At 46.0% G+C, this 12,949-nt stretch overlaps 1 protein-coding gene across 1 annotated transcript; it reads left to right on the top strand.

Annotated features, from left to right (window-relative positions):
• Positions 1–824: 824 nt before the first annotated feature.
• LOC139070362 (L-threonyl-[L-threonyl-carrier protein] 4-chlorinase-like) lies at positions 825–2,193 on the top strand. Its single transcript, XM_070552483.1, has 6 exons — positions 825–985; positions 1,120–1,372; positions 1,450–1,541; positions 1,618–1,757; positions 1,837–1,941; positions 2,022–2,193. Exons 1-6 carry the CDS (start codon positions 868–870, stop codon positions 2,106–2,108), a joined length of 795 nt encoding a protein of 264 aa, XP_070408584.1. The 5' UTR covers positions 825–867; the 3' UTR covers positions 2,109–2,193.
• Positions 2,194–12,949: the final 10,756 nt, after the last annotated feature.

The raw sequence follows: 12,949 nt of genomic DNA, 5'->3' as shown, positions 1-12,949 counted from the left end.
CATTTGTTTTGTTTTATTTTCACTTCTCCATAAAAACACTTTATTTTCTCCTGAGCAACATCTGATAATAATCTCATCTGATTATTGTTCTGCCCTGTGTGCTGTCATCATTCAGACAAGTTTCTGATGATGTCATCCTGAGTTCTTCTGACCAAAGCAAACGTACAAGCCCCTTGCTTCCTTGTACAGAAAAAGGGCGGGAAGTCAACACTCGGAAAGAACACAGCTGATTAAAACAAAAGATTTCTCGTTACCTGAGAGAACAAAAATGTTTGAATAGGCTCCACACACCAGAATGTTGTAACAATAGATACATCACTGCACGGATTCTCCTCTTCGATTCTGTCTTACTGGAAATATGTGACATGACTCCAGCTGGCATAAGAGCGGGCGTTTCCAGAGGATGCCGGCGAGTATAAAATCTGAGCCTCGTGTGTTTGAGTCCAGACTCAGAACACGAGAAAAGACTGAGCAGACAGGTACGGACAGAACCAGCTGTTTTCTGCTGTCACTGTAGCCTAGAAGAAAAGTTTAGATTTGCACCTGAAAATACTCATTTCTATAGTTTTATCATGTTTTCTTTTTAAAAGGAACAACAGTTTTTATTTTGTGCGTGTGTTATAATTAAATGACAGGAAAGATTTAAAACAATTTAGTGACTTTTCCGTTATAATTAAATTCAGGGAGGTAGTGAGTGTTTTATTGGTCTTTTCTCAAAAAACCAGTTGGGAAAACTGGGCATGGCAGGATTTATTGTTACATTTATGAGATAAAGACTGAATGAATGTTTCCAAAACTAATCTTTTCTTTGTCTGATTAGTTATCCAAACCTTTCAGAGGCTTCAGCAGTGAGACGCTCTAACAAAGATGGCTGAACTCCAGCAGAGCTACAACCAGCAGGGTTTCCTGTCTCCTCTGTCCGTGCTGAATGAGATGGAGCTGAGGGAAGCCAGAGACGCCTTTGCTAAGCTGGAGGATGAATTTGGTGAGGAGGATGTACAAATCAGACATGCTGTAAAGAATTCCACATGCTGCAAATATTCAGGATTTATTTAGTACATTTTGTTCTGTCTGATCCATTTGTCCCAAACTGATTTTCTAACAAAACTGTCTATGCAGGTAAAGAGTACACTCAGTACAGCCTCCACAACGTTCACCTCCAGTATCCCTGGGTGATGAGTCTGACCAAACATCCCTGTATCCTGCAAGTGATCCAAGCTGTCCTGGGCCCAGACGTCCTCCTGCTGGACTCTCGTTTCATCTGTAAATACCCGATTCTCAAACCAGCCAACATCCTGGAGAATGAAGGAAGTCCGACCAAGTCTGATGGGGAGAACGGTCTTCCTTACGTCGCCTGGCATCAGGATATGAGGTCCCGGTGACTCCAGTGAAAAAATAAATGTAAAAAGTGTCTTCACTGATTCTCAGTGTAAGCCTTTGGTTTTACAGGTATTGGGGAATTGCTGGTGGTCCGGTCCTCTCTGTGTGGCTCACACTTGATGACTCACAGAAGGAAAACGGAGCCCTTCAGGTTATTCCAGGTACTTCGTCTGAAGCTATAGCTTAACCCACAGTCCTAGTTAGCGCTTTGTCTCATGATCAGCTTTTTCACTGTAGGAAGCCACTGCTCTGGCATGCTACCCCATCGCCAAGCCACCCGCTCTGGAAACATGCTGTCGGTCAACCAGGAGATCCCAGAGGAGCTGGTTCAGGTGGAGGAGACTGTGTTCTGTCCTCTGAAAGCTGGACAGATGTCTGTGAGTTGTTTTTGCTGTAATCTAAAATAGTTCTAAAGACAATTACAACTTGATTCGTAATGACTTTTTTTCCCCACAGATTCATGATGGATTTCTTGTCCATGCAAGTGATCCCAACACGTCCCGGAGGAGGCGCTGTGGCTTTGTGATCCGTTATGTTCCCACCTGTGCAAACCCCATTCAGGTGAGACTAATCTCTTCAGGGTATTTTAGAACGTCTGCCCTTCTTTATATGATCATGTTTCTGATTGGTTCTGCTGCTAGGATCCTGATCGACCCAGGAAGTTTCATGCAACAATGTTGGCTTGTGGAGAAGACCAGTTCAATCATTTCTCCAACAAAAGCTCATGAAGGATCAACCATGTGGCTGGCAGCAGTCGTTCATCAAAGTCTTTTCTGTGTTTATCACCATCTCATTGATTTATGTTACTAACTATGATGATGAACTGAATTGTCTCTGAAACATATAAACAACCCTGCTGTTTTATATGGTTGAAAAAGTAGCTTTGTTACAAACATAAAAGCACTTTCTTACATTTATAGTGGATCTTGTTTCATAACGTAAATAAGCCGTGAACATGCTTAGATGTGGAAAGTAAAATGTAACGTTTTCCAGGGGGTTAGGAGGCATTACATTCATGTGTTCAAGTAAATTATAATTTCTTTGTTAACCTCTGTATTTATTCATGACGGCTGGTGTTTTACCATGAGCACACAGAGCCTAGTGAAACACATATACTTTATATTAGATGATCTCAGTGACATTTAAAAGCTGTTTAATGTACTTAAAATAGTATTTGTTTATGTATCTGTCTTTAATTCAATACAAAGTACATGTATGTATAAAAAGTACTCATGATGTCATAAAAAGCCAACAACTTAAACTAAATAAAATTTTAAGTCTTCATTTGAAATGGACTGAACTTACCTGTTATTTGAAGGTGTATCTAAACTTTACAGAAAGTTAAATCAATTTTACAAAATACATTATATTAATATATTTTATTTATTGTATAATTTTTTATTATTACTTTTCTAAATGTGACTTAATTTTAACTGAAAATAAAAGCTGTTTTAAATGTGGTGGCGTACACTTCCAGGCTGTTTAACTATGAAACTTACAAATGACTCACTGACCAGTTTAATGTGAAAAATGTTCAGAGCTATTTTCTGTCCTTACTTTGCCCAGTTCAGAGTCACGGAGCTCATACCAGTATTAACCAGGAGAGAGACTAATAACACCTGAACAACAGGATAACACTGAGATGTGTTCATAGATTAAATTCGTCTCCTAATTACCCTAAAATACATGTTTTGGGATTGCAGGGAGGGAACTGGAAAAAAAACCTTAGATGTAAAAATATCGTCGTCGTCGTCTTCCTCCACTTATCCGGGTCCGGGTCGCGGGGGCAGCATCCCATCTAGGGAGCTCCAGACCGTCCTCTCCCCGACCACCTCCACCAGCCCCTCCTGAAGGACCCCAAGGCGTTCCCGGACCTGATTGGAGATGTAACCTCTCCAACATGTCCTGGGTCGACCCGGGGGCCTCCTGCTGGCAGGATCGAAACACCTCCCCAGGGAGGCATACAGGAGGCATCCTGACCAGATACCAAAACCACCTCAACTGACTCCTTTCGATCCGGAGGAGCAGCGGTTCTACTCCGAGTCCCTCCCAAATGTCCAAGCTCATCACCCTATCTCTAAGGCTGAGCCCGGCCACCCTACGGAGGAAACTCATTTTGGCCGCTTGTATCCGCGATCTCGTTCTTTCGGTCATTACCCAAAGCTCATGACCATAGGTGAGGATTGGGACGTAGATCGACCGGTAAATCGAGAGCCTGGCTTTCTGGCTCAGCTCCCTCTTCCCCACGACAGATTGGCTCAGCGTCCGCATCACTGCAGATGCCGAACCAATCCGCCTGTCGATCTCCGATCCCTCCTACCCTCACTCAAAAGACCCCAAGATACTTAAACTCCTCCACTTGAGGTAGGACCTCTCTCCCGACTCGGAGTTGGCAAGCCACCCTTTTCCGGTCGAGAACCATAGTCTCAGATTTGGAGGTGCTGATCCTCATCCCAGGCGTTTCCCACTCGGCTGCGAACCTACCCAGCAAGAGCTGAAGGTCAGAGCTGGATGAAGCTAGGAGGACCACATCATCCACAAAAAGCAGAGACGAGATTCTCCTGCCACCAAACTCGACACACTCCACACCACGGCTGCGCCTAGAAATTCTGTCCATAAAGGTAATGAACAGAACCGGTGACAAAGGGCAGCCCTGGCGGAGTCCAACCCTCACCGGGAACAGGTCCGACTTACTACCGGCTATGCGGACCAAACTCACGCTCCTCTGGTAAAGGGACTGAATGGCCCTTAACAGAAAGCCATCCACCCCATACATGTGTGTGTGCGTGTGCGTGTGTGTGTGTGCGTGTGCGTGTGCGTGTGCGTGTGCGTGTGCGTGTGCGTGTGTGTGTGTGTGTGTGTGTGTGTGTGTGTTCGTGTGTGTGTGCACCAGAAGTGAGCAAATTCCATGTTAATAATGCCAGTTTCACAGAAGAAATAAATGTGTTTATAGCCTGGTTTTTGGCTTAATAGATCTAGTTTGCACTGAACTGTGAGTATTAGCCCGATATCCTCGGTCAGCTTATCCCCACACTGCCCTGGGGGTTTTGCTCCTCATCATCACAGTCCTTGTAGCTCAGGGGTGGGCAATTATTTTTTCCATGGGGCCACATGAGAAATAGAAAATATTGTGGAGGGCCAGACCAAAAGGCTGAAGTCAATTATGCATAATATTAATGGTATTTCTTTATAAAAAGCAGTAAATACCATCGTTTTTTCAAGCTGGTAAGAGTAGACTATATGTTATAAATGAGCAAAAAGGAAAAAGTGAGGTTGGCTTACAAAAATGTGATTTATTCAAATTTTCCAAGGCAATGGTAAACAAAGTGCGCATTTGTTTTTTGTTAAACATTTGTGACTTATATTAGTTAACAGTTTTAGTCACATTCACTCCAAAACACATTTTGAGTTTCAAATATTGTTGGAAAGAGGTTCTTAGCATTCTACAGACACGCAGTATTGTCTGTAAAATAAAATCACTGAACTGTGATCTTGAGAAAGAGGTTTCAAAAAAAGTGTCCCAGTTCACTGCTAGTTGCCTACATTTGTGGTCCAAACACCTTATTTTGTGTTTTTAAGCGATTTTTTTCTTATTCAGTGAGATAAATCTAGTCTCTGCTGGGCTTTAGCGAGTGCATCAAAGTCAGGTTGAATGTCTGAGGTGGAGAAGCGAAGCACAGCTGACAAATGATCATCAGTGAGAGAGGATCTTTACCTGGATTTTGTAAACTTCATCATTGAAAATGTTTGTTCACAAATGTAGGTAGAGCCGAAGAAAACCAACATCTTCTGAGCATGTCTCCTCAGGTTTGGGAAGTTCTCCTCCTTAAGAGAAGAGTAGAAACCCAGCAGAGATCCTGAATCTCTGCTTTCAAGTCCCAAACCCTCTTCAGCACTTTCCCCAGGCTGAGCCATCTGACAGCTGTGTGGAGTCCTCCAAAAGAGCCACACACTGTCTGTGATTCATTGCCCGTGCCCTGATGAAGTTTATTATTTTAGTAACAACATCAGTAACATGGTTGATTTTTAGCACTGACTTGCACAACACATGTTGGTGTATAATTCAATGCAAAAACACCTATTTTTGATCTGCATCGATTTCTGTCACTTTATCTTGCCTGCGTTTCAAAAGTCCGACATTTTTCCCTGTAAGATTTGGACAACCGTCAGTTGTGACACCTGACAGGCTCTCCCATTTCAATCCCAGAGTGTCCATGCACGCATTTACCTCTGTAAAAAGATCACTCCCTGTCATTGTCCCTTTCATCGACCGCATTGCTGCCAGCTCCTCTGTGAGCTCCGTTATCCCCCGGACATCACAGCTCTCGTCTAAGGCCAATGAGAAAAAGTCAAAACTTGCCACTTCATGTTGCAGCTGAAGCTCCAGGTTCCCCGCAATGTCCTCGATCCTCCTGGTCACGGTTCGCCTGGACAGCGGGATTTGCTCAAATGCGCCTTTTTTTTCAGGGCATATTAGTGCTGCGGAGTCCACCATGCACTCTTTGACAAACTCTCCCTCTGAAAACGGCTTGCTGTTTTTAGCTATTGTGTGGGGTATCACAAAGCTGGTCCTGGTTGCTGCATCCCTGGATGTGTGAAGCTTTGTAAAACAGCCTTGCTGCTTTTGCAACTTTGCTAGCAAAGCTTCGGATGTCCGTGCCCTCTCAGCATCAGATAAGTTCTTGTACTTTTCCGAGTGTTTCTTGTCGTAATGCCGACTCAAATTGTAGTCCTTAAACACGGCAATCTCCTCCCCGCAAACCAAACACACGGCTTTGCCTCCGACTTCAGTAAAAAAAATACTTAGCAGTCCAATTTTTGTTGAAAATCCTGTATTTGGCATCTTTCTTACTTTTTTTTTTTTTTTTTTTTTTTTTTGCATGAGCGGACATTTCTGGGGCTACAATCACCATGTCAACCGCGGGCACTTGTTGCTATACGTATTGCGTCATTGTGCACGAAAAAAACAACTTCAAAATAAAAGCAATGCAGCCTTAGCCCATGCATGAGGTAAAATGAGAAAATACATTTATTTTGTAATTTCCAATTAACCTTACTCGGGCCGGTCAAAGTCAACCAAATGGCCGAATGTGGCCCGCGGGCCGTAAAATGCCCAGGTCTGTTGTAGCTTATGCAGGTTTGTTTTGAAGGAGTTTCTGCGGACCAATGTGATTTACTTCCTGTTTCCAGCCTGCTAACTGGACCGTCTCTCCCTCCTAGGTGTCCGTCACAGCCTGTCCCACGCCCAGCTGTTTTCCACTCTGTGTCTCACTGTCTCTGCTCTGTGGTGTGGCTCAGGTCTGATCTACATTCTGGTAGGACAGGGGGTGCTGCAGCCCACAGACCTGAAAGCCTCACTGGTTCCTGGTCTGGCACCGTTAACTCTAGCCTTGTTCATCATAGGCAGTGTTGCACTCTATGTGAAGAAACAGGTTCTGTTCCTCATAGCCGTCTGCATTTCTTTAGCTTCTGCCCATCAAATCACTGACCTGTGTGCTGCAGGGTTTGGAAAGTCTGCCACTGCTGCAAACTACCTTCTTGTCTGTCTGGTGTGTGTTCACTTTGGATTTGGACGTCTTCTGTCCACAATCACTCAGGGTACAGTGAGACCCCCAGGAGTTGCCCTGAAGCTGAAAGCTGAGCTGAAAACAGACCAGAACCAGAGGTGCAGTGATGTAGCAAGTGTAGGTTTGGTGATGAACTTGTTGTCTGCCTCTGTGTTGGCCTGTCCCCTGTTACGTGTTGTCCCTACACTCTCTGTTGGACTTGTCCCCATGCTGTGGACAGCTGGAGTCTTCCAGCTAAGCCTGTGTGTCCTCTTTTATCGATCTTTGGACATACTGGCTGCTACTTTCTATGGTTTTACAGCCCTGCTGAGGTTTGCAGAGGGCTACAGTGCTTTGTTGTCCTGGTACTCCATCCAGCCTTTCTCTCCGGTTCCCTTTCCTGTTGTCTTTGCGGTGCTTTTCTCCACTCTGACCCTGTTCAGCTGTCAAAAGAGCCTGCTGGAGGGCCTCTACCATTTATTCTTTGTAGCCTATTGTATTTCCATTGCAGCACAGCCCAAAGGCTTCTTCCAAGGAGGTACTCAGGGAGTGCAGGGTGCTATATTTGTAGCTACGGTTGGAATGCTGTTCATCACTGCATTCAACATGGTTTCCAGTACCAAGATTCCCGGTTTAGATCTCTGGACTCCTCAATTACCAAATTCCATTGGCAGGATAAACCTCCACGAATTAGCTTAAAAACGCTTCAGAAGACCAAAGACAGAGGAGGACTGGATCTACCCAACTTTTATTATTATTTCTTAGCCAACAGGCTGCAATATATACCAAGATGGTTGCAAGATACCCCACTAGATGAGTCCTGGTTAGATATAGAACAGACACTTTGCAATACGATAGAGCTTTCAGACTAACCATTTATTAGCTCAAGCATAAGAAAACATGAAGGCTTCAAAAGTATTAGTATCAGCATCTCTCTGACAGCATGGTGGGAGTCTCTTAAAATGACCGAGTCTTCACTAGTACCATGCAGACGCACACCTATCTGGAAAAATCCTGATATTTTGCAAAATAATAAAATGATGAACCTTCTGGACTGGAAAAATAAAGGAATCCTATACCTGGAACACATATATGAAGGATTGGACTTCATCCCATTTAATAGAATAGTCTTCCAATTTGGAATAGATGAGAATAGATTTTTAGAATACCACCAAATTAAATCTGTAGTCAAACAAAAATTTAAGCTCAATCAAATAGAATTACAAACACCCCCAAGGGTATTAGACTTCTATAACCTCAACCCCACCAAACTACTGTCTAAAGTATATAAGACACTGTCCAAAATAGATGATAGAATAGCAATCCCTATTGAAAAATGGGAGGTGGATCTATCAGTCAGCTTTGACCAGGACTTCTGGTCCCAAACTTGTTTAAAAACTTTTAAAATGATCAGACACTCCAATTTACAATTAATTCAGTACAAAATTCTACACAGAGTACACTATACAGGTCACCGGATGTTCAAGATGGGGTTTGTGTCGTCTGACACCCGTACACACTGCACAAACAACATTCCTGTCAATTACATTCATGCACTGTGGTCCTGTCCACCTGTCCAGGAATTTTGGGCTAGAGTATGTGAAGACCTGTCAAAGTCTCTGAAATGTCATGCCCCAATCAACCCCTCTCTTTGTTTACTGGGAAACCTGGACGATGTCCTGATTGAAACATCTGTGGTTCACGTGGTTCTGACTGCCATATGCATTGCTAAGAAAACTATCCTCTTGAATTGGAAAAATAGAGAAACTCTCTGCATTAACCAGTATAGAAATCTTTTGTTAGATCATATTGCACTTGATTTAGCTTCTGCTTCCACTTCAGATAAATCTCTCTGGGCTCCTTTGATCGGTTCCATCACATAGCGATGATGGGGGGCCATTGATGTTGTCCTGTGGGATGATGTGTGTATGTGTGTGTGTGTGTGTGTGGGGGGGGGGGGGGGCGGTCTGAGTTTGGGGGGGGGGGGGGGGTCTGAGTTTGGAGTATCCGGATGTTCCCAGAGGATGGGTTCACTGGGGATGTCTGGGATTGGGGGGCCGTTGTCCCCCTCTGGAGGTGCTTGGGTTGCCTCAGGGGGTGGACTACTGGCGGTTGTGAGTGGGGCCCCTTGGAGGTATTGGCGGCGGCCATGAGTCACTGCCTGGCAGCTGCATTGCCCCTGGGCGGGTCTGGGTGGGGGCCTGGGGGCTCGGGGTGTTGGGGTGGCCGGCCCCGTGTGGGGATCTGGGCGGGGCCTTGGGGGTCGGGTCCTGACATATATGCTGCCGGGAAAAAGGCAGGGACATGCAGCAGTGTTTGGCTGGGGTTCAGGGGCCTCGGCTAGACCTTGGCTCCTCTGCTGTCCCATCACAGGGGAGGGGGAGGACCCAACCTTACCTGGATGTCCTTTGTCTTATATATTCTGGAAGTTGTGCAAATGCAGGGATGGGCATAGATATTGTGCTGGGGTTGGGCTGGGTTGGTGCCCTCGGAATCCGTGAGGCTCTGTAATGCTGCTGCTTTGGACCCTGGCAGGATGGGCTGGGGTCTCCATGCCCTGGGCGGCAATTTGACAACAGAGGTGCCTATTGGGGCCAGTAGGGGAGCTGGCTCCCTGGAGGGCTAAAGCTTGGTTTATGCTTGACGCATTCACTTTACGCTTGGTGATGCGGCTCGCGGATGGAACGCGCTTCACAACTTGCAGCGTTTATCGTTCATTCGGCTTGTATCTGCGGTGAGCCAATATTCTCCCAAACTGAACGGGGCAGCATGGAGCTCTACACGGCATTCATCCAACACTAAACCGTAGTAGAAGTAAAAACTGTTGTTTACAACATGGCATTCCAGCATTTATAACAGCGTCCTTGTCTTTTCCGACAGCGCAAGCTATTTCTCTCCAAGAATTATTAACAGCATGTTGATCAAGGTGATCTTTGAGAGCTGAATCATACAAATGTCTGTATTTACGAACCTCTGCCATACTAGTTCTTGCCGGTCCGCAATGTTTTTCCGCGTCCGACCACCCGCATGGTTAGAAATTTTCCTAGGAACGCGTTGCGGAAATTTTGGGCCGTGCGGAGGCGCGGTGGAGGGGCGTGGTTGTTAAAATGACGCAATTTCGCCGCGCGGACCTCGCGAACGCGTCAAGCATAAACCAACCTTTAGCCCAACCAGCCATTCCTCCCCATCCCCACATATTTCTCTCCTCCTGCTCCCTCACATCATCACAGAAACATGCACATAGGACCTTGGGGGGTGGACAAGTCATGGAGTGTGGGTATCTACACAATTTCCGCATTCCTGTGGCAACCTGCCCCCGAATTTTATTTGTACCTTATACACTTCCACCGACGACATTCCACGCAAACACACACTTGGGCCTTGGGAGTGAGCACATTCAACGGCACTTAGCAGGGGGATTTCTCAGCCTCCTCCCGAGTGTCGGTGCCCACTTCCAATTTTAAACTGCACTTAGACACCGAAGGCTGTGGGTGCAAGTGGGGTGGTGCGGTGGCATCAACTGGCATAGGCCAGACAATGCCCGCACTGCCTGCTCACCATAGCCATGGAATACACCTCATTAACACACAACACTATATTGGAGCAGGTGGAGGGAGACTAGGGGTCTTAGCCCAACGCTGATATTGCTTGGCTTCCTGGGGCTGGACGCTAAGAGTGAGATCTGGACGTCTGGTTGGGGTATGGGGTGGTGGGTTGCTGTGCTCAGCGTTGGGCGGGGGAGCCTGCTCATTAGCACCCCAGCAGAAAGGGTCAAACTCTGGTAACCGGTGATGGTTGTACCCCATGTGCAGCAGTACCGGGACCAGAGTGAATAGGGTGTGTATGGGGAGCATGAGTGGGTGTCCGGCATGCATTTTTGTAAGTATTTGGTTGTATGTGCATGTGTGAGCATGAGGAAGGGAGTGTGTGACTGTGTTTGTGTATGGCTGTATATGTCAGGTGGGGCCTTTGACTCCTCCCCTCTCCTGGGACTTCTTTTGATGATATAGATCTTCGTCTCCCCTCCCCTTGGCACACCTGGTGTGGGGTGTGGTGCCTTGGTCTGCCTGAGTGTTTGTGGCTCCCGGGTCAGGGGGTTTAAGATTTTTGGCGTCTGCCTGATCAATCCCGGTGGTGGCCTGGGTCCCGGGCTTGGCCGGCTAGGGGGTGGGAGGCTGCAGGTGGGCCTGTGGGCTTGCCGCTGATATCTCCAGGGACTCTGCCGGCTGCTGGTTGTGACCCCTCGGGGCAATCCTCTGTGCCTCTCGAGGGGGGTTGTTGCAGTCTCCTTGGGGTTCCTGTGTACTGGGGCAGCGCCTGGATCTCTGGGACTTGGAGCTCCTCCCGTCTCCTACGCATCTTTGGGGGGCAGATCTGTGGTCCCTCACACTCTCTATTGGACGCTCCTGTAGATAAATCTTACATAAACAAGCACGTGTACACAGACAGGTGTTCACATTGTGCTCTCAAAAGTATGGGCTTGGGCACGTTCAACACAGGTCTTAAGACGATGGTGGAAACTTAATGCACTGTGATTTATTATCGTGTTAATGTTCAGTTAAACAATGTTGATGATATATTTCTTCAAGTTGACGCAGTGATAGCTTAATCTTGTTGTATTGTTGTTGTGTCCCATTTTTTTCTTTTTTTTATTTTTTGCTTTTTTTTCTTGTCTCTTTCTGCAGGTCTAGAAGCAGACTCTTGTTCATTATTGTTTATTTTTGTGGACCCCCCCTCCCCCCTCTCTCCCCACCTTTTGTCTTTTCCTTTCTCTCTCACCTCTGACTCCATGTCTGGTCGGAATTACAAAGCATTCAAAAATAAAAACAATAAAGTTTTAAGTATCAGGCATGACATTAAAAGCAGACGCTTTGATGCTCCACCTGAGAGCAGTGCTGGACTGACCATAGGGCATAGCGGGCAACTGCCCGCTGGGCCGACCCTTTCATCTTTTATGGGCCGGTGTCTGTTTTTTTTTTTTTTTTTTTTTTTTTTTTTTTCCTGGCCTCTAGTTGTTGCGGACAAGTTGCCCGCGCCGCCCCACGCGCCGCCTCGTAAAAGTTGGTGGATTGGCCAATTGGTAATAATACACACTGGGCTGGACCAATAGCCAGAGGTCTGATGCACCCGCCAGTTGTTTGTGAATCTCAGTAAACAGACAGACGAGCTTAACAAAATGGAGAACAAAAAACGGAAAGGAGGAGCGGAGAAAATTCGACTAAAAAAGAAACTGGCCCTTCAGGCTGATGCTGGCACATGTGTTAAAATCTGACAGTTCTTTGGTAGTGAAGGTTCAAGTAAAATCAATTTAGGAAGTGATGGAGCCTCAGCCCAGCGACAGGTTGGAGAAGAAAAGAGGGAGGAGGAGGAGAAACCCGAGCCGGTGTTGTGCCATAAATTGACTCGCTGCCAAAAAATGATTAGCCACCGCGGGATCGCGCACGGTTAGGCAATTGCATTTCTAGACAAAATTCCCCGGGATTTCGCCCTAAAACTCAGCATATCTAGCAATATGGACATTCAGAAAGCAAAGATAACCTCTTCCGGTACTTAAACAGATGTTTATCGCGGATATTAGTGTGGCAGTGTTTGTGGCACCCTGCGCGGGAGCACGAGGACGTGCTTGTGGAAAGAGGGAGGAAGATGTGGCAGTGTGAGCATCCACAATGTCCCGATAGATTGTGCGCCCTGGCTACTTGGCCAGGGAGATGTCTCTTTGGCTGACTGGTTAGAGCGTATGACTTTCACCCGGTTGTCTGGGGATCGAATCCCGCCCGGGCACTCCTTTCTGCACCTTGCCACATTAGTTTTTCCAGTTCGGAAGTTGTTTTAAGTGTTGCTATTTGTCTTAAACGTTCACAATGAGGATATATTAATCCTTTTTGCAATATTTGCGATTGAAAGATGGTTTGTGCCACAAACTTTGTGGTAAGAACTGGCTTTCTTTATGTTGCAGCCTTGATACTAAAAAAATAAATAAACAATGTAAAATGGCACCCTGTATTGAATGTAAACGTTGTATA

This window comes from Nothobranchius furzeri, chromosome 1, assembly GCF_043380555.1.
Source record: "Nothobranchius furzeri strain GRZ-AD chromosome 1, NfurGRZ-RIMD1, whole genome shotgun sequence".
NCBI lineage: Eukaryota > Metazoa > Chordata > Actinopteri > Cyprinodontiformes > Nothobranchiidae > Nothobranchius > Nothobranchius furzeri.
Note: the sequence above shows the minus strand (reverse complement) of the source record. Positions and strands in the feature narration are given on the sequence as shown.